General features: G+C 42.6%; 1 protein-coding gene across 1 annotated transcript in view; it reads left to right on the forward strand.

Moving 5' to 3' along the window:
- LOC117368871 (protein-glutamine gamma-glutamyltransferase 5-like) overlaps window positions 1–19,729 on the forward strand; it is a 143,629-nt gene extending 123,900 nt beyond the window's left edge. Inside the window, exons 7-11 of the mRNA XM_033962615.1 lie at window positions 1,798–1,975; window positions 11,351–11,489; window positions 14,300–14,403; window positions 17,006–17,245; window positions 19,094–19,729. Of these exons, the coding sequence (XP_033818506.1) occupies window positions 1,798–1,975; window positions 11,351–11,489; window positions 14,300–14,403; window positions 17,006–17,238 (654 nt within the window). The 3' untranslated portion in view covers window positions 17,239–17,245; window positions 19,094–19,729. The remainder of the gene's footprint in view (window positions 1–1,797; window positions 1,976–11,350; window positions 11,490–14,299; window positions 14,404–17,005; window positions 17,246–19,093) is intronic.
- The last annotated feature ends 4,420 nt before the right edge of the window (window positions 19,730–24,149 follow it).

Genomic DNA, 24,149 nt, shown 5'->3' on the forward strand with positions numbered 1-24,149 from the left:
CCCTCAATATCTCTCCTCGCTTCTCTCTCCTCATACACCTCCCAGAGAACTCCGTTCCTCAGATAAGTCACTCTTAGCGTTACCCTTCTCCTCTACTGCCAATTCTAGACTTCGTTCCTTTCATCTAGCTGCCCCCTAAGCCTGGAATAAATTACCCGAGTTTGTCCGCCAAGCCCCTTCCCTTGTTTAAAAGCAGACTGAAAACCCACCTTTTTGATATAGCTTTCAATCCTTAACCCTACTCCTCTGCCCTCCAACCCAGCCCGCTGATTAACCGTTCCTCTTAACTGTATCCATGACATCCTGTTTGTCTATTTAGATGATAAGCTCTTTGGAGCAGGGACTGTCTTCTTTGTGACTCTGTACAGCACTGCATACGTCTGGTAGTGCTATAGAAATAATTCAATAGTAGTAGTAGTGTGAAGAGTCTCAGTCTTTGAGAAGCAGAGCTGAGATTGTGATGTCATAATGCTTCATTCCACCAATAGGAGCCAACCTCATCAGTGATATCACAATGGCTTGATTGTCCTGCTCTCCAATCGAGCTGATTAACCGTTCCCCTTAACTGTATCCATGGTATCCTGTTTGACTGTTTAGATTGTAAGCTCTTGGGAGCAGGGACAGTCTTCTTTGTGACTGTACAGCACTGCGTACGTCTGGTAGCATTATAGAAATAATTCATAGTAGTAGTAGAGATCGGCAGCTATCTCCTGCTGAATACCCTTGTCATCAGCTATGGTGAGCGACACGGCCAGTCGGCGCCAATTTCATTGGCTGACCAACTAAGTTTACACGTTTCACAATTATTTTTACTTCCCAGTGACATACTGGCCTCTTTATTTCCCTCTGAAACCCATATTGGTCTCAAATACTGGGTAACACAGAATACATATATCAATATTGTAGACCTTGTACTTTGTGTCCATTATTTTATTTATTTAAAACATATTTATATCCTGGAACACTGATTAAAACCATACAGAGTACAACCAAACATTCAAAGCACATCAAGCACTGGACTTACTACTTTATAAAAATAAAGCAGAGCAGACCATGTTAACCTTTCGTTCCACCAAGTCAGTAGTTCCGGCCAATGCTTTGAAAACAATCAGAGTACATGCTATCGATTCCTTTTACTACCACGAGCCAGTGACGCTCATAAGAATATAGGAATTGTCGCTGCTGGGTCAGACCAGTGGTCCATCGTGTCCAGCAGTCTGCTCACGCGGCAGCTTTCTAGTCAAAGACCATCACCCTAACTGAGACTAGCCTTACCGGCGTATGTTCTGGTTCAGCAGGAACTTGTCCAACCTTGTCTTGAATCCCTGGAGGGTGTTTTCCCCTATGACAGACTCTGGAAGAGCGTTCCAGTTTTCTACCACTCTCTGGGTGAAGAAGAACTTCCTTACGTTTGTACGGAATCTATCCCCTTTTAACTTTAGAGAGTGCCCTCTCGTTCTCCCTACCTTGGAGAGGGTGAATAACCTGTCTTTATCTACTAAGTCTATTCCCTTCATTATCTTGAACGTTTCGATCATGTCCCCTCTGTCTCCTCTTTTCAAGGGAGAAGAGGCCCAGTTTCTCTAATCTCTCACTGTACGGCAACACCTCCAGCCCCTTAACCATTTTAGTCGCTCTTCTCTGGACCCTTTCTTCTTCGCCGTTCAGCAAAACCCAGAGTCTGTTCCTTCTGTGATGGACAACACCGCCCAGCCTGTTCAGCTCTCTTGTTTTCTGGTGACAAATCAAGTTGGCTTTTCTTTACCAGCCCTTTCCATGTCATGATTTCTTTCTCAGATAAACTCAAATGACGACAATGGTGTGGTGGAAGGAAAATGGGATGGAGAGTTCACTGAGGGGAAAAAACCAACTGAGTGGAATGGAAGCGTGGCCCTCCTGAGACAGTGGCAAGCAAATGGATTTAAGCCAGTGAAATACGGCCAGTGCTGGGTCTTTGCAGGAGTCCTGTGCACAGGTAGGACAGGCTTCAACCAGAAAGATAGGACAAATTTGTATGTGATGTTTTAAGAAAAAATTGAAAAAAAAATTATATTTTAAGAAGTTACTGTACCCTTTAATTCAATAAAGGAAAATAGACACCTACTTTCTACATACATAGGGTTAACCATATTTTTCTCTGGGAAACCCCAGGCCCCCACAAAGCCTCCTCTCTTCTTCTGGACAAGCTCCAGCTGCGTCTGGAGGGCCTGGAGCATGCACGGATGTGCGTGACATCATCCATGCATGCTCAGAGGCCCTCCGGATGTGGCCAGAGCTTGCCGGGCCTTTCCAAAACCCGGACAAATGCAAGGTTTTGGAAAGTCCGTCCGGAAGCCCGGACAGTCATCAAAAAAAAAAAAAGGACATGTCTGGGTTATATATACAGTAGGCCCATACCAGTTTTAGAATTGCCCCTATTGTGCTTCTACCACTGGGAAAAACCCCCCCAAAACTCCACAAAATAAATGAGGGAAAGCACAAAAACAGGCAGGAAAGTGGAGTCGAACTGGATGTACCAAGTTTATTGAAGCAAAAAAAGTGCTTCTATGAATGTCTCAATATAAAGGTTCCAAAATGTCCTCCTAGTAGATGATGCAGCTAAAATTCTATGCCAATGTTGAGTGATGAGAGTGGATGGAATCCAGATCCAAAATATGGTCAAATAGGTACAGCAAGAAATACCAAAATTTACTTCCACTCGATAATTCAGCTCTGGTCCATATCGATATTACGTTTTGACAGTGGTAAATGTCACATTGAGAAAGATCAGAGGACCCAACTTTTTGCTTCGATAAACTTTGGTTCATCCAGTTCATTGACTCCATTGTCCTGCTTGTTTTTTTTGTAATTTGCTTCTACCACTGGAACATGCTACCTGCCTAAAATTGAAGGATAAGTGGGATATAAATTGTTTACATAAATCAATGCCAACATAAAAGAGATCATACTGAGACTGACCAATAGTCTAGCACAGAATCCTGGATCTGGGTCACTGGGAAGAACCAGAGAGATTCTAATAGAAAAGTTCATGCCTTACCTCTTGTTTCCATAAGAAGCAAAGTGGAAAAAAAATTATTTTCTGACTCTGTGATATATAATAATAAACTTTATTTTTACATACCAATGAGTTCTAGGCGGGTCACATCAAGAAATGCTGAACAGTCAGCGAATCCTATAAATACGTGCATATACATATCATAAATACAGTATTAAACTATCAAGATATAAGTTTATCAAACAAAAAAGCTTGAGGAATTAGAGTACTCCACCAGGTGTTCATTCCAATTGCCTGGAATGCAAAAGTTTGATCAAAAAATCTTGTATAATGACAAGATTTGGGTGATGGAAACGCAAACCAGTAAGATTTGCATGTATTCATGTTCATTCTATGAAATTCAAAATGAGATACAAGATAAGCTGGGGCTAAACCAAATAATACTTTAAAACAGATACAACCGTTGCCTTGAACGGCAACCAATGAAGTTGTCTATAATAAGAGCTAACATGGTCGTATTTTTATAGACCAAAGATCAATCAAACTGCTTAATCTATGAATAATTTTTTTTTATGAGATCCCAGATAAATTATATTACAATAGTCCAGGATGGACAAGAGTGAAGACAACCAATAGCCTTAAACGACGCTAGATCAAAGTATTTCTTGAAGCTGTTGGATCTTCACAATCATCCCTTTCCATCATGACTCTCTTTAAAATGTCTCCGTTCTTTGAGATTTTATTTATTTATTTATTTAAAATATACCATATATTACCTATACATTTACATAATAACAGGCATAAAATGTTAAACAAACATACATATGAGTAGTTCAATTATTGCAGAATATTCCTTAAAAAAATGGTCAATAAGCACCAAAAAGATTTCAAATCCAGTTGGAATATAAAGTTTCAACTCAAAAAAGCATTCACAAACGGGGTTTTTTTTAAAAAAAACATGTTCTTAAAATTCATTCTAGCAGTACAAAAAGGCAAAATTCCTGGCGGGGTATTCCATAGTAACATAGTAATATAGTAGATGACGGCAGATAAAGACCCAAATGGTCCATCCAGTCTGCCCAACCTGATTCAATTTAAATTTTTTCTTCTTAGCTATTTCTGGGCAAGAATCCAAAGCTTTTCCCGGTACTGTGCTTGGGTTCCAACCGCTTTACACCCGCTACCGACAACATGGTCGCACCAATCTTGATGTGGGAGATTAGCATCTTTCCCTATGAACGTAGGGGTCCTTTTACTAAGGGGTCCTTGTATCAAGGTGCGCTAGCGGGGTTAGTGCGTCGGACATTTAATCCACACGCTAACCCCTGCGGCAAGCCAAAAAACTAATGCCTTGTCAATGGAGGCATTAGTGACTAGCGTGGCATTATATTCTATGGGCTCGTTACCATGTAGCGCACGCTAAACTTTAGCATGCGCTAAATCAGCTAGCCCGCCTTAGTAAAAGGGGGGGGGGGGATAGTTTCATGCTGTTTTCTGATCTCAAACTTCTTTTAGGCTGATAATTTTTTTTTTAACCTTGGAAAAACAGCAGGAAAGACTTAGGGCTCCTTTTACTAAGGTGCGCCGGCGTTTTTAGCGTGCGCGCCGGATTAGCGTGCGCTATAGCGCGCGCTAGCTGAAAAATGACCGCCTGCTTAAAAGGAGGCGGTAGCGGCTAGCGTGCGTGGCATTTTAGCGCACGCCAAGCGCGCGCTAAAACCGCTAGCGCGCCTTTGTAAAAGGAGCCTTTGGTACAAAGTCTGATGAATTTTGAAAAGATTTTTGAATTGGACACTTTGCTATATTGCTTCAATGCTAATTTAATCTAATCGTCGAGTTGTTTTGATACCGATTCATCCCAACAGGAGGGCTCGACTTGGTTAGCAAAAGATTAATAAAATTATACAAGAGATTAGAACAGAAACTATCCCCCTGTTTTACAAAGGGGTGTTAGACGTTTTTAGCGCATGCTAACCGCTAACGCGTCCATAGGGTAACGTGCACACATTAGCGTTTAGCGCGTGGTTAGCCTATATCTTTTGGGCCAGAATTATATCTTTTATGATTGATTATTTGAAAAAGACGGATCATTAGTCAATTTCTGAAATAAATGTGTCTTCCGTACTTTACAAAAAGTGGGTAGATGAGAGAGAACTCTAATTATAGAAGGAAGCTCATGCCAAACTTTTACGAAATTGGCCATAGTTTTTATTCCTTTAAGAGTGGGAAAGTCAAGTTTATATTTCTGAGAGCTCCTAGAATTAGAGATTTCTTGTGAATTAAATGAAACGGGGACCAAAGGAGAAAAAAATACCATATAGGATTTTGAAAATTACAGTTGCACACTTAAATTGGATCCTCCTGGTGTTATATGAGTCATTTTAGAAGTACCGTATTTGCCGGCGTATAAGACGACTTTTCAGTACCTTAAAATCCTCCCCAAAGTCGGGGGTCGTCTTATACGCTGGGTACTGTTTACATCACAGTTCTTCAACCGCCGGTCCGCAGAAAATTCCTGCCGGTCCGCACAGGACCGGCGAGATGGACCCGTTAAATTTTCTGCCCCGATGGTGTTTGCAGAAATCTTCTGTTCCTCCCAGCCTCGGGCGATCAAGACAGGCGGTCATTCCCTCTGCGAGTCTCGCCTATGCGGAAACAGGAAGTTGAAACAAAATAGGCGGGACTCAGAGAGGGAAGGTCCCGACGTTGGCAGCCTGTCTTGATCGCTGCCCCTGCTGAGTCGCCGAAGAGGGCCGCGGGGAAAGTGCAGGCAGAGAGAAGATGGTCAGCGTGCGCGGGGAGGTCAGCGTGTCGATTGGGGCCATCAGCAGTGTTTGTGCTGAGTCTGCCCACGTGCAGGATGCGGCGGGTAGGGGCCTCCGACTCGTCTTGGGCGGCTGGGCCTGCGGTTCAAAGCTGTTTTTGCCGGCTTGGGGGGGGGGGGGTCGCGAATCGGAAGAAGGGGTAGTCTTATACGGCGAGTATATAACAAACTCTATATTTTAACTGTAAAAGTTGGGGGGTCGTCTTATACGCCCAGTCGTCTTATATGCCGGCAAATACGGTACCTGTGATCAATCTAGTTGCAGAGTTCATCAACATCTCCAGTGCCCTCAATGTCCATTTTGCTGCTCCCAAGTACAGTGAATTGCAATAGTCTACTCTGCTCAAGATCAATGCCTTCACCACACTTCGAAAATCATAATTTGCCAACATAGGCTTCAATCTATACATCATCTTCAACTGCATATATCCTACCTGTATTGTTTTCAATCCTTGATTCTCCATGGTCAAACAACTATCCAAACACACTCCCAGGACTGTCATCTCTTATTTTTTTTTTACCTCCAGTCGCTCTCCCATCACAAAAACACTTTCTATCTCCAAGTTGTCCCATCGATTTTTCACAATCATTTTGAAATAGATAAGTAGAATGATACATATAGATCCTCATTCCCTGGCCTGGAGATACAGAACCATCCGTCAAATCAAACCTGAAATTCTCTGTGCATTTTCTCTCTGCTACACCTATCCTTGGGAAGAATTTCTGGGTTAATGTATTAGTTCACCCTGCTTAAGTCTTTTGCAGGGTGACATTGAGACTGGGCGAACTTCCCTCAGGACTTTATCCCTGATAATCTGGAATCGCACTGTCCTCCACTCCCTAGAACAAGAGGTGGCTTGTCTAAATCCTCTTTCAACAGAACAGGAGCAGCATCTCTGGCTCATCATGGGAAGATCCAGGCTACTGTTTCAGAGTTACAATCAAGACACTCTACGTGCTGCAGGTGCACAGGAATCACGCTCAATTACTTCTGAAGATTAGCGGTAACAACAGACAGTCAGTGGGATACCAAATCTGCAATAGAGTAGAGTAGATACCCCAGATGCTGTGAATAACATGAAGAAAGACCTGGCGAAGCTTGAAGATTGGTCCAAAATTTGGCTGCTAAAATTTAATGCTAAGAAATGCAAGGTCATGCATTTCGGCTGCAAAACCCCGAGGGAACGGTACAGTTTAGGGGGTGAAGAACTTTTGTGCACAACAGAAAAGTGGGACTTGGGTGTGATTGAATGGGATCATCTTAAGGTGGTCAAACAGGTTGAGAAGGTGATGGCAAAAGCTAGAAAGATGATAGGGTGCATAGAGAGAGGTATGGCCAGTAGGAAAAAGGAGATATTGATGCCCCTGTATAAGATGCTGGTGAGACCTCATTTAGAATATTGTATATAATTCTGGAGACCACACCTTCAAAAAAATGTAAAAAGGATGAAGTTGGTCCAGAGGAAGGCTACTAAAATGGTATGTGGTCTTCGTCATAAGGCGTATGGAGACAGACTTAAAGATCTCAATATATATATACTTTGGAGGAAATACAAGAGAGGGGAGATATGATAGAGACGTTTAAATACCTACATGGCATAAATGCGCATGAGGCGAGTCTTTCATTTGAAAGGAAGCTCTGGAATGAGAAGGTATAGGATGAAGTTAAGAGGTGACAAGTTCAGGAGTAATCTAAGGAAATACATTTTTTAGAGAAAGGGTGGTAGATGCATGGAACAGTCTCCCGGAAGAAGTGGTGGAGACAGAGACTGTCTGAATTCAAGAAGGCATGGGATAGGCACATGGGATCTCTTAGGAAGAGGAAGAGATAGTGGTTACTGCAGATGGGCAGACTAGATGGGCCATTTGGCCTTTATCTGCCATCCTGTTTCTATGTTTCTAATGAGCCACTAGATGGCATCAACATACATTTACACTTCTCCCTCCGTATTCGCGGTTTCGGCATTTGCGGTTTTGATTATTCATGGTTTTTATCTTGCTGGCTCCTCCCCTAAATTACATCAGCTTGCGTAGAGAAATCGCTGATTCCCAGCACTTTCTTCACCATGTTTTGTCTCTCCTTTAGGAACAGGCCAGGTCTCCCACCATGTTATTCGCAGTTTCACCATATTCATGCTGGGTTTTTTTTTAATAGAAAACAGTGAATAACATATGAAAAAGTTATTCACGGTTTTTCTGTATTTGCAGTTCTGTTAATCCCCTATCACAGCGAATACCTCAGAATCAAAACCACGTTGTTGCCTTTAAAACAGATTCAGGAACCAGTATATTGTGCCCTCAGAAAATCTACAGGTTCCTAACATTGGTTAGCAAAATTTTCTGTAATGACCATTTCCACAGTGGGCATCTTCCAGTAAATGTTCAAAAAATGTATTTTGGATGTTCACAGATTTATCCAAGATCCCTCCTTGCCATAATATTTTTCTCCAACAATTAGGCAAAAAAATGGTCAAAAGTTCCGTGAGTGATTGCAGAACAGCAAAAGCGCAAACTCAAATTGAGCTCAAAAGAGATATATAAAAGTGATAATAGTGCAAGGTACCCTCAGTGCGCAGGATAAGCGATGTGAGAAAAACTCCAATGCTTCAAGCGAAAAGGTAGAGGCTAATTAGCCCCCACCTAAACACCATCATGGGGTGCCAAGAGTGCGTTTTGAAATTAAATAACACAATGCCAAAAAAGTGCACAATGAACACAGGAGGAATGGTGAATTCACAAACTGTAATCACTCAGGGAACCCCCCAGCCAACTCCCAGCAAAAATCAAAAAAGCAGATGAAACACCGCAAAACCAGGTTCAACCAAGCCTGGTTTCGGGAACAAAGTCCCTTCCTCAGGAACCCATAATTCAAATATCCAAACGGACCTCAAGGAAGGCTGGTTTCTCACGTCGCTTATCCTGCACACTGAGGGTACCTTGCACTATTATCACTTTTATATATCTCTTTTGAGCTCAATTTGAGTTGGCGCTTTTGCTGTTCTGCAATCACTCACGGAACTTTTGACCATTTTCTTGCCTTATTGTTGGACTCTTTTAAGCTTCGCTGGCAATTCTTCTTTTAGAGTTTGTTGCATAATATTTTTCTCTGCATATCCTCAGAAAATCCACTGATTTTTTTTCAGAATTCATCCCAGCTAAAATCTTTGATTCAATTGTGCCATACAATCTTATTGAGAAATCTTGCTAAACGTTCAACTCTCTGTATCCTACACACAAGTGACACCTAATGGCAGAATGTATAATAGCACCTGAAAGGTTCGGCTTCTCTATTAATAGGTAGCCAATCCCTTTACATTATAGATCAGAAGATAACCAGAGATACAATGTAACATACAAAGTGCCGGGATTTGAAAAGCCGTCCAGGGAAATCTGGGCATCTGGTAACCCTACTTAGGCATAGATTCCGTACCTAACGTTTGAGCGTAGAACTTACACTTGCTAAAATCTGGCATAAATGTTGGCACCCAAATTAGAGTACTTAGGCTGGTAACGGGACAAAAGTGCGAGAGACTTCAGCGCACCAAAATTGCAGTGCAGACAATTCGACACAAGACCCCAGCGTGCCACCTAAAAAATCACTTTTAAAGAGTTCCGACGGGGTGCGTGGGGGAACCCCCCACTTTACTTCATACTCTTCACGCTGCCTTTGGGTGGGTGTGGGGGTGCAAACCCCTACATTATAGAGAAAACTTAACTTTTTCCTACAAAATCAGGAAAAAGTTACGTTTACTCTATAATGGAGGGTTCCAACCCCCAACGGCAGCGTGAAGAGTATGAAGTAAACGTGGGGTGGGGTTCCCCACTCACACCCCACGTCAGAGCTCTTTAAAAGTAACTTTTTAGGTGGCGCGCTGGGGTCTTGCACCGAATTGTCTGCGCGCCAAAGTCCCGCGCGCGAATGACTATGAACCCTTAGGCCAAATTCTGTAATCCTGCACATAACGCTTTGGAACGCCCTGTTGCATTTACCGGTCACCCCCCCCCCCCCCCCCCCCTCTTTTCAGATGCACACCACTGATCCATATAGAATAATGTGCAGCCAAATATGTGTGTAACTTCTCATCAAAGCCAATTAACTAATAATTGGTTTTAGCGCTCAATTATTGCTAGCTAAGGGCTTGTTAATCAATTAAGTTGGGCACACGCCCATATTTTGGCATGCAGCTTTGGATCCGATCTATACAATCCGGAATCTACTATTTAGCATGGCTCGCATTTATTTTGATTTGTTTATTTTCATGTTCTTGTGGGAAAATAGATAAAAATAACTTTAAACACTTCCTACATCAGATATTTATAGTTTAAGCTCTAAGGCCCTGATTCTATAAACACTGCCTAACTTCTAGGTGCCAAAGAACACAATTGTCATCCGCCTAAGTCAGGGGTAGGCAATTCCGGTCCTCGAGAGCCGGATCCAGGTCAGGTTTTCAGCATATCCACAATAAATATGCATGAGATAGATTTGCATCTCAAGGAGGCAGTGCATGCAAATCCATCTCATACATATTCATGGTGGATACCCTGAAAACCTAACCTGGCTCCGGCTCTCGAGGACCAGAATTGCCTACCCCTGGCCTAAGTGGTCTTAGGCACCAGTAGGCGTTGCAATCTTAGGCGCACTCCATTTATACCAGGGTTTTCTTGACCTAAATGAGGGCAACTAAGTTAGACGCCTACTGGCACCCCAGTCAAACTACGTCCAACACCCACCCAGAATCCACCCCTAACCCCGCCTACTTTCTGTCAAGCACCTTGGAGTAGATGCCTTCCTCGAAGTGGTAGGACCTACTGAGTTAGGCACCCAGCAGCTAATTAATTGCTTTTTAATGGCGCTTTTCAATTAATGGCACCAATTAAGCCTAAGGCCTGGATTATCGTAACGGCGTGCCGAAGTTAGGCGGCGGTAGGCATCCTACCACCATCTCACTAGCCAATCGGAATACACGTTATAAAAAAATTGATGCAGTAAAAGGCGCCTACTTTGAAGGCACCATTCGTACGCTTACAGAAGTGCCTGGGCACACCTAAGGACGCCTGAGGCCATGTTGGGCACGGTTTATGCCGGAAGTGGCCTTAGGCATCCTTAGGCGAGACAGGCGTCTTAAATGTAGACTTAAAAAACGCTGGCCTACATTTAAGGCACCTTTTTTAAAAACAGCTGTGGATCTATTAACAGCGCTGAGGCGTGATCGGCGACCATTTTTAGGTGGGTGCTGATCTCGGTACCATTTATAGAATCCGGGCCTGATTGAATAATTAAGTTAGGCTAGGTATGCCAATCTAAGCACTTAACTTCTGGCGCCATTTGTAGAATCTGAGTCTGAAGGGCTTGATTTTTTTTTTACCAGTTATAGGAAAGCTCCTCCAAACCTTCCCCCCCCCCCCCCCTTGATTTTCCACCTTCATTTGCTGTGCACTGAACACACAGTTCTGTCTATTTCTGGAAATTATTGTGAACTTTGCAAACCTGAATGTATCCATCATTTAAGACTAGCATTTCTGCTTTCCAGTGATGAGATGCTTAGGGGTTCCAACCCGTGTGGTTACAAATTTTGAGTCCGCACATGACGGAAATGGAGATCTAATCATAGATCAGTACTTTGACAAAAGTGGAAAGCATCTCAAGGAAGAATCCGAAGACAGTATCTGGTAAGAGTCCTCCAGTCCAATACCACATTCTTATCATTACTGCCAGCCAATAGGAAGCTGCATGACATTGCAGGACACTGCAGCATTATGGGAATTTATTGTAGAAAGTACAGGTAAACTGAAGAAACGTGGGGCCCTTTTACTAAAGCATGGTCATGTTTAAACTTACCTTGGGGCAAGTGCCCCAATTATCGCATAGTAAGGGCCTGATTCTCTATAGGATGCCAATCTCAGCAGCCGCCTAAGAAGCGGACGTCAATCGCACTTTGGTGATCTTTGGAGAATCACGTCTAGTTTTCTCAGAGACACCTTAAATCAGGGATCTCAAAGTCCCTCCTTGAGGGCCGCAATCCAGTTGGGTTTTCAGGATTTCCCCAACGAATATGCATTGAAAGCAGTGCATGCACATAGATCTCATGCATATTCATTGAGGAAATCCTGAAAACCCGACCGGATTGCGGCCCTCAAGGAGGGACTTTGAGACCCCTGCCTTAAATGTTGGCCTACATTTAAGCCATCTGTCTCGCGCCTACAGAGACACGCAGGAGTGCTTAATGATGCCCAAGGCTGCTTCCAGGGGAAACCACACCCACACCATGCCTTGGGCATCTGTAAGTGTCTCTACGCATCTCTGCACATGACATGCACCCATAGCAAGGGTGGGCAACTCCAGTCCTCGAGGGCCAGAATCCAGTCGGGTTTTCAGGATTTCCGCAATGAATATTCATGAGATCTATTTGCAAGCACTGCTTTCAATGCATATTCATTGGGGAAATCCTGAATACCCGACTGGATTCCGAAACCTCAAGGGCTAGAGTTGCCCACCCCTAACCTATAATGTAGGTGTCCTTCCCCCTTTTTTGTTTTAAAAATACGTGCATCCTGATTGGCTGTGAGACAGCGGTAGGACGCCTGCCACCACCTACCATCAGGATATGCATTTGCAGAATCAGGCCCTAAGTACAGATTCTTAGGGGCGTGCCCAGCATGTCCCCATATAGTTATCAAACAGTAGCCCAAATTCTATATATGGCATCAAAAAAAGTCAGCTCTGATTAGCATGGCACTTAGCGCGATTCTATAAAAGCTTCCTGCTATTTATAGAATCATGCTTAGCAGCCCATATGTGACATAATATTTAGGTGGGGTTTCTGTTCTTTTCTTGCTTGACTTTACGTGGGGTTTCTGTTGTCTCTCTGTCGTTCTATATTTGCATATTTAGAACTCATGCTCTGTTCAATTTCCTGTCTGTAAAAGGCTGTAAAAGCAGGAAATTCCTAAATCACTCTGTAGCATCTCAGGCAGCTTCTCATGAAAAAGAATTTCGATCATTGTTGCTCACAGCTGTTTCTTACAGACATTTTAGAAAACAGCTAAAAACCTTTCTTATCTCCAAACACCAGACTAGCTGACTCGTTCAAATAGACGATTGTGTTTAATGTTTATAATCTTTTGTAAACCGCGTAGAACTTTTTGGTAACGCGGTCTATAAGTATAATGTTATGTTCTGTACCCATTTAGACCAAGGAAAACCAGGCCTATATGCGTGCACCTAAATTGTGCGTAGATCACACATATTCTATAACAGTGCCCCTAACATTTAGGAATGCCCACGATCCACCCGTGCTCCTCGCCTGGCCAAGCCCCCTTTGGAGATTCGCGCACTAGAAATGACGCACACCACTTTATAGAATGTCTGCCAAGTTGTGGGCGTAACTTCTAATTGGAGCCAATTATTAGGTTCTAAGTGCGATTATCGGGGCCGATTGGCTTGTTAAACATGCGTGCGCCAATTGGATGTGCAACTTATGATGCCATATACAGAATTTGGGGGCATGAGTCCAGATGCAGAGAGCACGGATGCACTTACCACCTCCGTATTCGGCCACCTGACCGCTAGCAGTTTATGTATTTTTCTGGAGTTTCTTTGTTGCGTCTGATTTAGTGAAGATGAATTGGTTTTTAGTTTACATCTGATGATTGAAACACCTGGAATTAAAAATGAGCAGGTCAGTATTCTTCCCACAGTAGTTGGTATTTTTGTAAATGTTACCATATTTTGAAAAAGAAAACCTCAGACGCACGACCCTACCCCATTCTACCTCCAGCCCCGCCCCATTCCACCTCTGGCTCCACCCGGTCCCTCCCCCAGCCCCGCCCCAGAAAGTCTCCTCTCTTCTACAACCAGCTCCAGCCGCGTCTGGGGGGCCTGGAGCATGCGCGGATGTGTGTGACATCATCCTTGCATGCTCAGAGGCCCTCTAGATGCGGCTGGAACTGGTCGGGGCTTTCCAAAACCTGGACAAATGCCAGGTTTTGGAAAGTCCATCCAGGAGCCCAGACAGTCCTCTAAAAAGAGGACATTTCCGGGTTACCCCGGATTTCTGGTAACCCTATTTTTACATCCAGGTATTTGAGGCCATACTAGAAAGTTGAGCATGCGCAGGGGAAGCAGGGCAGAGAGCACGGCAGCTCAGAAACAAAGCATTGACAGAGCTTGGAGACCTCCACCAGACAAACCAGTAGGCAGCACCTCAATTTTGAGGGGGCCTGAACCCAAATTGCTCCCAAGCCCCCAACTCACCCTTGGCTACACCCCTGGTCATGTCCAGAATATTTGGTGTGGAAATGTAATTAGGTAGAGTGGGGCACATGAACACTACACACAGAGCGACCTCATAAGCCATGTACTCTTTGGAAATGAGGCTAAAGAGGAGAGTAAATGTTTAGAAAAATGAATTGGAGTCATCAAGACCCAACACGAGAAAAGCATTAACAACTGAAATGTCCAATTAACTTTACTTCTACAGGAATTACCATGTTTGGAATGAGTGCTGGATGAGACGATATGACCTTTCATCATTTTTTAATGGATGGCAAGTACTTGATGCAACTCCCCAAGAGCTAAGTGATGGTAAGACATGAAAATCTCTTGCCCAGGACTCAGAAAATCAGTGAAATGGGTCTAACCTTTCTTTAGATTTGGATGGGATGACAGCTACGGTAGTTGGGGAACAAGAGCACGTTACAGGGCTTCAAAAAAGATTTGGATAGGTTCCTGGAAGACAAAAGGTTTGAGGGGTATAGATAGGTATAGAGGTAGGTTATAGGGATAGGAGTAGAGGTAAGTATGTGGATAGGAGTAGAGATAGGTTATAGAGTTAGTCAGGGACCACTACTCAGGCAATGGGCCTGATGGGCCGCATCGGGAGCGGACCGCTGGGTGAGATGGACCTCTGGTCTGCCTCAGCGGAGGCAACTTCTTATGTTCTTATGTTCTTAAGGCCAGTGCTGACAGACTTCCACAATCTGTGCACTGCAAATGGCAGGGACAAATCAAGATCAAATATGCATATGTAGTATCACATCATATCTTATGCTATGAGTTTATCTGGTTTGGCAGCCAGGATAGTCCATACATGTCTTTTATCTGGTGTTATTGTGTCAAGAAAAGTGTGGAATAACTCGTAAGTTTCATGGCTCCACATCATTCTCTTCTTGGTTGGGCTGAGAACTTTTCAGTGGTCCCTTGTATTGTGATGTCATAATGCCTCATTCCACCAATGCCTAAGAGCCAACCTCATCGGTGATGTCACAATGGCTTGGTTTCCTTATACTTGTGCTCTTTGATTAGATGCATTGTGGAATAACTCGTAAGTTTCATGGCTCCACATCATTCTCTTCTTGGTTGGGCTGAGAACTTTTCAGTGGCCCCTCCTATTGTGATGTCATAATGCCTCATTCCACCAATGCCTAAGAGCCAACCTCATCGGTGATGTCACAATGGCTTGGTTTCCCTATACTTGTGCCCATTTACTGGATGCATTTGCCTCATTGAAGTGAAAAGTGTCAAGAAAAGTGTGGAATAACTTTTAAGTTTCATGGCTCCACATCATTCTCTTCTTGGTTGGGCTGAGGACTTTTCACTGGCCCCCTCGTAGTGTGATGTCATAAGAACATAAGAATAGCCTTACTAGGTCAGACCAATGGTCCATCAAGCCCAGTAGCCCATTCCCACGGTTGCCAATCCGTGGGAAAAACCCAAAGAGTAGCAACCTTCCATGTTACCGATCCAGGGCAAGCAGTGGCTTCCCCCATGAGTTTCTCAATAACAGACTATGAACTTTTCTTCAAGAAAATTGTCCAAACCTTTCTTAAAACCAGCTACGCTATCCGCTCTTACCACAACCTCTGGCAGTGCATTCCAGACCTTAATTATTCTCTGAGTAAAAAAAAAATATTACCTCCTATTGGTTTTAAAAGTATTTCCCTGTAACTTTGTCGAGTGTCCCATAGTCTTTGTAATATTTGACGGAGTGAAAAATCGATCCACTTGTACTTGTTCTACACCAGTCAGGATTTTGTAGACTTCAATCCTATCTCCCCTCGGTCATCTCTTTTCCAAACTGAAGAGCCCTAACCGTTTTAGTCTTTCCTCATACGAGAGAAGTTCCATCCCCTTTATCATCTTGGTCGCTTTTCTTTGAACCTTTTCTAGTGCCGCAATATCTTTCTTAAGATAAGGAGACCAGAATTAAATGCAATATTTCAGTTGAGGTTGCACCATGGAGCGATACAGGGGCATTATAACATTCTTAGTCTTGTTAACCATTCCTTTTTTAATAATTCCTAGCATCCTGTTTGCTTTTTTGGCCGCTGCCACACATTGGGCAGAAGGTTTCATCATATTATCTGTGATGATACCCAAATCCTTTTCTTGGGCACTAACTCCCAACGTGGACCCTAGCATCTGGTAACTGTGATTTGGGTTATTTTTCCCAATGTGCAGCACTTTGCATTTCTCCACATTAAATTTCATCTGCCATTTGGACGCCCAGTCTTCCAATTTTCTAAGGTCTGCATGCAATTTTTCACAATCCGCATGCGTTTTAACAACTTTGAACAGTTTAGCGTCATCTGCAAACATAATCACCTCACTCGTCGTTCCAATTTCTAGATCATTTATAAATAAGTTAAATAGCACCGGTCCCAATACAGACCCCTGCGGCACTCCACTGTTTACTCTCCTCCATTGAGAAAAATGACCATTTAACCCTACCCTCTGTTTTCTATCCGATAACCAATTCTTAATCCACAACTGAACTGTGCCACCTATCACATGACACTTTAATTTTCTCAGGAGTCTCTCATGAAGAATTTTATCAAAAGCTTTCTGAAAATCTAGATACACTATATCAACCAGCTTACCTTTATCCACGTTTATTCACACCATCAAAGAAATCAAGCAAACTGGTGAAGCAAGATCTCCCTTGGCCTCATTCCACCAATGCCTAAGAGCCAACCCCATCGGTGATGTCACAATGGCTTGGTTTCCCTATACTTGTGCCTATTTACTAGATGCATTTGTCTCATTGAAATGAAAGTGTCAGGAAAAGTATGGAATAACTTGTAAGTTTAATGACTCCACATCAATTTCTTCTTGATTGGGCTGAGAATTTTTCAGTGGCCCCCTCATATTAATATGTCCATTTTTTTTTTCATTAATTGTATCCTAGGGATCTTTTGTTGTGGTCCAACTTCAGTAAGAGCTGTCAAGGAGAAGGCCCTCAAAGTCAAGTATGATGTTCCTTTTGTGTATGCAGAAGTAAAAGCAACTATTAACTCTTGGGTAAAGACAGACGACAAGAAGGAAAAAGTGAACACCAACACAACTTCCGTTGGAAGGAACATTAGTACCAAGGGAGTGGGCGCCAACACCCGTGTAGATATCACCAACACTTACAAATAGAAAGAAGGTGAGAAAAATTCAGGCATTGTACTTTAGCTCTCTGGGCCTCGCTGTACAAGTAGGATGCTTACATTAGGCACCCCCAATTATGGACTCTTAATGATGCCTAAGTTCGGGATCCATGCGGAACAGCGCTGGTTTTCAGTCTTTCAAAAAATATATCAAACAATTTAAGAATTTGGTGCTGAACTCTAGTAACGCCTAAGTGGAGACACGCTCCCACGCTTATGGATGACTAAAAAAGTAGGTGTGTTTAGGGGGCAGAGAATAGGTGTTATTAGGTGTTATTAGGTAATATTAGGCATCCAATGTAGGCACCGGTAAATCAGGCCAGTGAAAAGCTGGCCTAATGAAGCTTCGCTTATCTTCAGAACACCCAAGTCTCCTTAGGTGCCACTAGGCGTGATTCTATTAATGACGGCTATCGGTTTATTGACAACCACGCCAAGCGGCATCTACAACGTAGGTGCCACTAGGTGCCGTTTATAGAATCAGGCACTCTATGCCTTAGTAATATTTAATTATTGAATAATTTTCTTGACCAATTCCCCAAGACTACTCAACACAGTGCATGTACCCAAACCAATACCATAATAATCAAAATCACATATATCTGGGGGAACAAACTTGAAAATATTTCAAGAATGAGGTCATCGAAATGAATGCTAAGAACCATATTCTCTCTAATTCCATAGACCTATGTGCAAAATTTGATGCTTGGCACACAAAGTTCAGTACACAAGCTATAGGGTACGACTGAATAAGTAGTGTGCCCAGCTGAATTGTTAAATTAGCTACTAATTTCCATTAACAACCAATAAATGTCTATAATCGGTGTTAATTAGCGCTAATTGGCACACATGTCCAGTTTTGCATCTAAATGCCCTTAGTTGTATTTTGGAAACCGAGAGCCTGATTCTACAGTATATATGGTGCCCAATAAATTGACGCCAACTCGAAAGACGCTTAGCAATATTCTACAAGGTGCACGTACCTTTTACAGAATTGCACTTAGCACCTGTGTCCATCGCGTAACTTAGGTGCACCCATGTAGGCCAGTTAAAACCAGGCCTAAATGGTGGGCTCCCAATCTATCTAATGTGCCTGGGGCAATGGGGGGATTAAGTGACTTGCACAAGGAGCAGCGTAGGTTTGAACCCACAACCCCAGGGTGCTGAGGCTGGAGCTTTAACCGCCACGCCACACTCTCCCCTAATATACAGGCCTGCATAGGAGCCCAGTGTAAGCAATGTGTTTTATCTTTGTAAACAACATGGCTCATACAGCTGATTGACCAAATCGAAATGGTCATATGTCGGCCATTTTCCCGAGGAAGATTTTTTGAAGCAGTTGCTCTCTTTCTAAAGATATTCCCCTGACGCAGCCACTTGGCGAAACAGGGCCTGTCGGGAATACTGAGTTCATTCTTTGAAAAGTGTGTCTGGTTCCGTATTGGAGCAACGGATATTTATTTCCACTGCTTGTGAGAGATGAATGGAAGATAAGTGCAAGTTTTTACAGTTTTTTGCTGTTTTTTTTGCAGTTTAACTTGTGTATTTTAAACTGTATCTTTATGAATCTTTTCCATGGAGTTTTTTGACCTGGGATGTGTTTTGTATGGCAGTTTATAACTGAACATATAGTTTCTTGGTTGTTTCCTTGAAACACTGAGGTCTTTTTCTTCATGTTAGTTACTTGCCTTTCAGCCTGTTTCCTTCCACTATTAGCAGCTTTATTCTGAATATTTGTTGGTTATTTTTTGGTTTTTTTTTTGGATATTCAGCTTGTATACATTTTAATAAATCATATGTCACATATGTCAGAAAGTTGAATGTTTTGGTCTGTTTCCTTTCAGGCTGTGCGGAAGAACTTAGCGTTGATTCTGGCAAAATTCATCAGCCAACAATGATGGTTCCATACCTCCATCAAGTCCAGAAGCAAACAGGAATCATAGAAGAGCTTCTCTCACCCAGTCCCGAAACAGAATGAATATAGTCCTTTCCTGAAATGTTCTCCTGCCCTCGTTCTCCCTCTTTCTAGAACTTGCTTGCAAACCGCAACTTCAGGCTGTTCCGTGGTGCTCCCTTTTTCTTCATTCACTCTTTTTGCCCTCGGGAAAGTGTTGGGATTTCATCATCATCCAAAAGCCTTCCGCTTCTTCTCAAAATACTTTCTTTTTCCTTCTTGTCTCTGTTCTCCGCGTATCTCACATAATCACTTCCATTCTAATTAGGGCTGTATAGCAATTTAAAAAAATTTTATCGCACAATTAATCGCGATTAAAATTTTAGTCGTTTGATTAATCACATAATGAGCCCCCTTACGTTTCCTGCTGTATAGTGCAATATACTGTATATATAAGAGAGCAAGGACTGAAGCCACCTAGATTGCAGCCAGTGTTCTGTTATGATTGCTAACACTATGAAAGGTTAGAGAGAAGGGGGGAAAGGAGGAGAGAGACCCAACTCGACCAAACTGCATCGGACTAGACCATGGGGGGAGGGAGGGAGAAAGGGTGAGAGAGAGAGAGAGAGGGATATAGTGCACCGCATCAGGTGGAGAGCAGAATTGGCCGCAGGTTGAGGCATGATTCGACAGTGGCAAGACAGCTCTCCAGGGAGGGCAGCTGTGGCAAGGGTGGTTCTCCGGGGGGGTGGGGGGGGGGCAGTGACAGCAAAGGCAGTTCTCGGGAGGGGGGGCAGTGACAACTTGGGTGGCTCTATTGGAGATGCAGTGACAGCAAGGCAGCTGTTTTGGGGAGACAATTTAGAATGTGGGGTAGAGGGAGAGAGCAATGCTGGATGGAAAAAGAGACAAATGCAATGGAAAAAGAGACAATTGCGTTAAATGCATTAAAAGATGTGAACGCAGTGAAGCATACAGCCCTAATTCTGATACGTTTCAGACTTATTCTGCACTGGCCTTTTCCTTATGTTGACCTTGTAAGTTATTCTGAATGTTATGAAAATAAAATAAAATGTGGGGTTTTTTTTGTTCTTTTTTAATTCTTTATTCGTTTTCAATCTTACATCAAGTGCACAAACAATACAATTAAACACATCACTTGACAATCTTTCTGATTTATCTTACAATACATAAAATTACACCCTCCCCTCCCATCATTCCTCTATTATTTCCCCAATAAGTAAAAATGTAAAATATACCTCCCCCTCCCCCCATTCATTAGACGGTGTATATTACAATAGAAAATGGTGTTTACTCATTACAATAAGAAGTTAATGGCTCCCAAATTTTATGAAATTTCTTATAGCTTCCTTGTTGTATAGCTATTGCTCTTTCCATTTTATATATGAGACATAATGAGTTCCACCAGAAATTGTAATTGAGTCTACTGTAATTTTTCCAATTACTTGTGATATGCTGAATGTCGACTCCTGTCATTATCAATAATAGTTTATTGTTATGTGATGATATTTGGCTCTTTTTCCTCATAGACATACCAAATAGTACTGTATCATAAGATAATGCCACATGCTTTTCCAATAAATAATTTACTTGATCCCAAATAAAATGTGTTTAAAGTACAAAAGTTTTCCCCTTTCATCTTGCTTTTTTCAAGTGTGGCTCAAAACTGCAAAAAATTTAAAGGTGCGATTCCGGCACCTTTTATTTAGCCTCTGGTAGGCGCTTTAAATTTGACGTTGCGTGCCGTTTCACGTGGTGTTTCTCAATTCATTTAAGCACCGGTACGCAGTGGCGTAGTAAGGGTGGTTGGGCTGAGAACTTTTCAGCACCCCCTTGTAAGTTGCTGTACTGCCAGCAGAGGGCACTGGCGGATTGAGAACCTGAAGGGATTCAGGCATAGATCATTTCCGTCTATGGTCAAATCTATCCACCACAGGCAGCAGCAAAAAACAGAACAGAGAAAAGAGAAGACAAACTCCAGTTAATTAAGCGGGAAAGGCCAGGGTCCAATGGAGGAATTGCTTCTTTTTAAAGCTGAAAAGTTAAATTACACCTGCCATAGCCTACCTATAAGTATCTTCCTGGGATAAGGATCTTCAAGAATTTAGGAAACAATTGAAAACACATTTATTTTTTGAATTTTTAGGGAATTGAAATATTTAATCAATTGTCTATTTAATTATTGTAAACTGCATAGAACTTAACGATAATGCGGTATAGAAATCAAATTTTATGTTCTGTTATGCTATGCTGTATCTTCATCTCCACCACCTCCACTGGAAAGCCATTCCAAGCATTCACCACCCTTTCCATGAAAAAGGTTACTTCTGAATCTATCCCTTTTCACCTTCATCCTATGCCCCCTCATTCCAGAGCGTCCTCTCCAATGGCCTGTATAGGGACATTACTACTTCCTTTCTTCTGCTCCATGCATCCCAGCATCCTTCTGGCTACCGCCACCATCTTGTCACAGTGTTTCACTACCTTGAGATCCTCAGAAACCATCATCCCAAGGTCCCTCTCCTGAACTATGCTTAAGAGAGGGACTTTGGGGTGATAGTGTCTGAGGATACCAAGGCAGTGAAACAGTGTGCTGGATTGACCTATTTCTAAACTAATTAAAAATGCATCTCCTTCTGGCAAATAATGAACATAGATGTGACTAGATCATTTGAATCCAACAAATATGAAATAAATATTCACTCACCAAGTGAAACAGAGCAGTTGAGGGCCTCGTGACAGCAAACTGGCAGGGACTAAGGGAACTCATGACCCTACTCATGTTTTGGAAGCTCTGAATATTTTCAATATAAATGATATTTTTGCCTTCTGGGGATTTTATGGGGGGGAGGAGAGAAGCAAAGCAAGTGTATTATATTTACTGGTTGTGCCCCCCCCTCAGATGTCCCAAAGTGACATATGCAAATTTGAATCAAGAGACAAAAAAAACCCTTTCCTCCATCAAAAACTGCAAAGACTAGGAGACACTCGATGAAGTTACAGGGAAATACTTTTAACACCAACAGGAGGAAATATTTTTTCACTCAGAGAATAGTTAAGCTCTGGAAAGCATTGCCAGAGGTTGTGGTAAGAGCGGATAGCATAGCTGGTTTTAAGAGAGGTTGGACAAGTTCCTGGAGGAAAAGTCCATAGTCTGTTATTGAGAAAGACAGGGGGGAAGTCACTGCTTGCCCTGGATCGGTAGCATGGAATATTGCTACTCCTTGGGTTTTGGCCAGGTACTAGTTTTATTTATTTATTTATTCATTCATTCAATTTTCTATACCGTTCTCCCAGAAGAGCTCAGAATGGTTTACATGAGTTTATTCAGGTACTCAAGCATTTTTCCCTGTCTGTCCTGGCAGGCTCACAATCTATCTAATATACTTGGGGCAAAGGGGGGATTGGTCACTGTGAGAACGGGCTCCAGGGCTTGATGGACCATTGGTCTGACCCAGAAAGGCTATTCTTATAAGAACATAAGAACATAAGAAGTTGCCTCTGCTGAGTCAGACCAGAGGTCCATCGCGCCCAGCAGTCCGCACCCGCGGCGGCCCATCAGGCCCATGACCTGTACGGTGATCATCTGAACCCTTAAATCCCCTTGGTCTCTATCTAAACTCTCTCTATATCCCATCTCTACCTCTATCTGTATCCCTCAATACCCCTATCTTTCAGGAATTTATCTAATCCTTCTTTAAAACCCTGGAGTGTACTCTGTCCTATCACAGCCTATGGCAGTGTGTTCCATGTTCTTATGTTCACTAAACCAATTTTGCAACCATAAACTGAGGTTCCTCACAATTTGCAGGCAACACTGAGATCAAAGATCGAATTCTAACCCTTTGAACAACTCTTTGATCTTTTCTATCTCATCTGCCAAGTCCTTTGAACCTTAGTGCACAATGACCAATGAGGTCCAGTTCATATCCTGCCCTCCCTACTTTACATTGCTAGTGAAATTCTTAGGCTTTTGCCTAACCCTTCAGGCTGTGACATCTGGAAAGCATCAAGTTCCTTCTCTCCTATGTTCTTTCTCACCTATCGTGTCCTTTTCCCCTGCTGGGTTTCTCGACAATCTATTCTGGCCGTCCCCAATGACTGTTCCAACACCACACCGTTATTAATGTTGTATCTCACTTAGTAAAACTAAATAAGCTATTCATCAAATTTAAATAAAACTTGAAACTTGACCCTTCCCAGATCCCAACTTATACTATAGCTATCAACCTTGTAATCTCCCTGGGAATGCCCAGGCTAATTTCTTGTTGTAAACCACCTAGAGCTGAAAGGTATTGGCGGGATAGAAGACATCAATGTAATGTAATATATTCCATAAGCTTGCACATGCTATAGAAAATGCTGATGAACTTGTAGTTACATAGTATACAGGGTCCACCACTATACACTTGGCTGTTTCAGATCTTAGTCTCCTAGTAGGTATATACGTCTTCAATGCTTGCTGCAAATACCATGGTGCCTGTCCAAACAGAGCCTGATGTATCACTAACGGTACTTTATACTGCAACTATTTTGTGAGGAAAGATCTGAGCCTGGGTTTGATTCCCAGCTTGGGATTTTTGCTCCTCAGGTCGGATGTGAAGGGTAGTTCTGGAACAAGGCACACAGCAGCATGTGGTTCTGTAAATGGGCATCTATTTCAAAGTCACACCCATGCCTATCCTGTTAGGAGTGACTTTTTCCAATGGGCGTCCATGAAATTGTAGACGTCTATTTTGAGAATCGCGTCCAGTCTTTGGACATCTAAGTTCCAATTAATGCTTGTTAAAGTCATTAATTAGCCTTATTATCTTGTCGGGTTCTTTTTTATTGCTCGATCGCTATCAAGGCAAATCCTTATGTTTCATTTCATCTGTCCTTAACCATTCATGTGTCAGGTTCACTGTGATAAATGTGTGATAACATAGACAAATATAACTACATAGAGATAGCATTGGGCAGTCCAACTGTTAGCACACTTAACA

Source organism: Geotrypetes seraphini, chromosome 11 (genome assembly GCF_902459505.1).
Source record: "Geotrypetes seraphini chromosome 11, aGeoSer1.1, whole genome shotgun sequence".
Taxonomy (NCBI): Eukaryota; Metazoa; Chordata; class Amphibia; order Gymnophiona; family Dermophiidae; genus Geotrypetes; species Geotrypetes seraphini.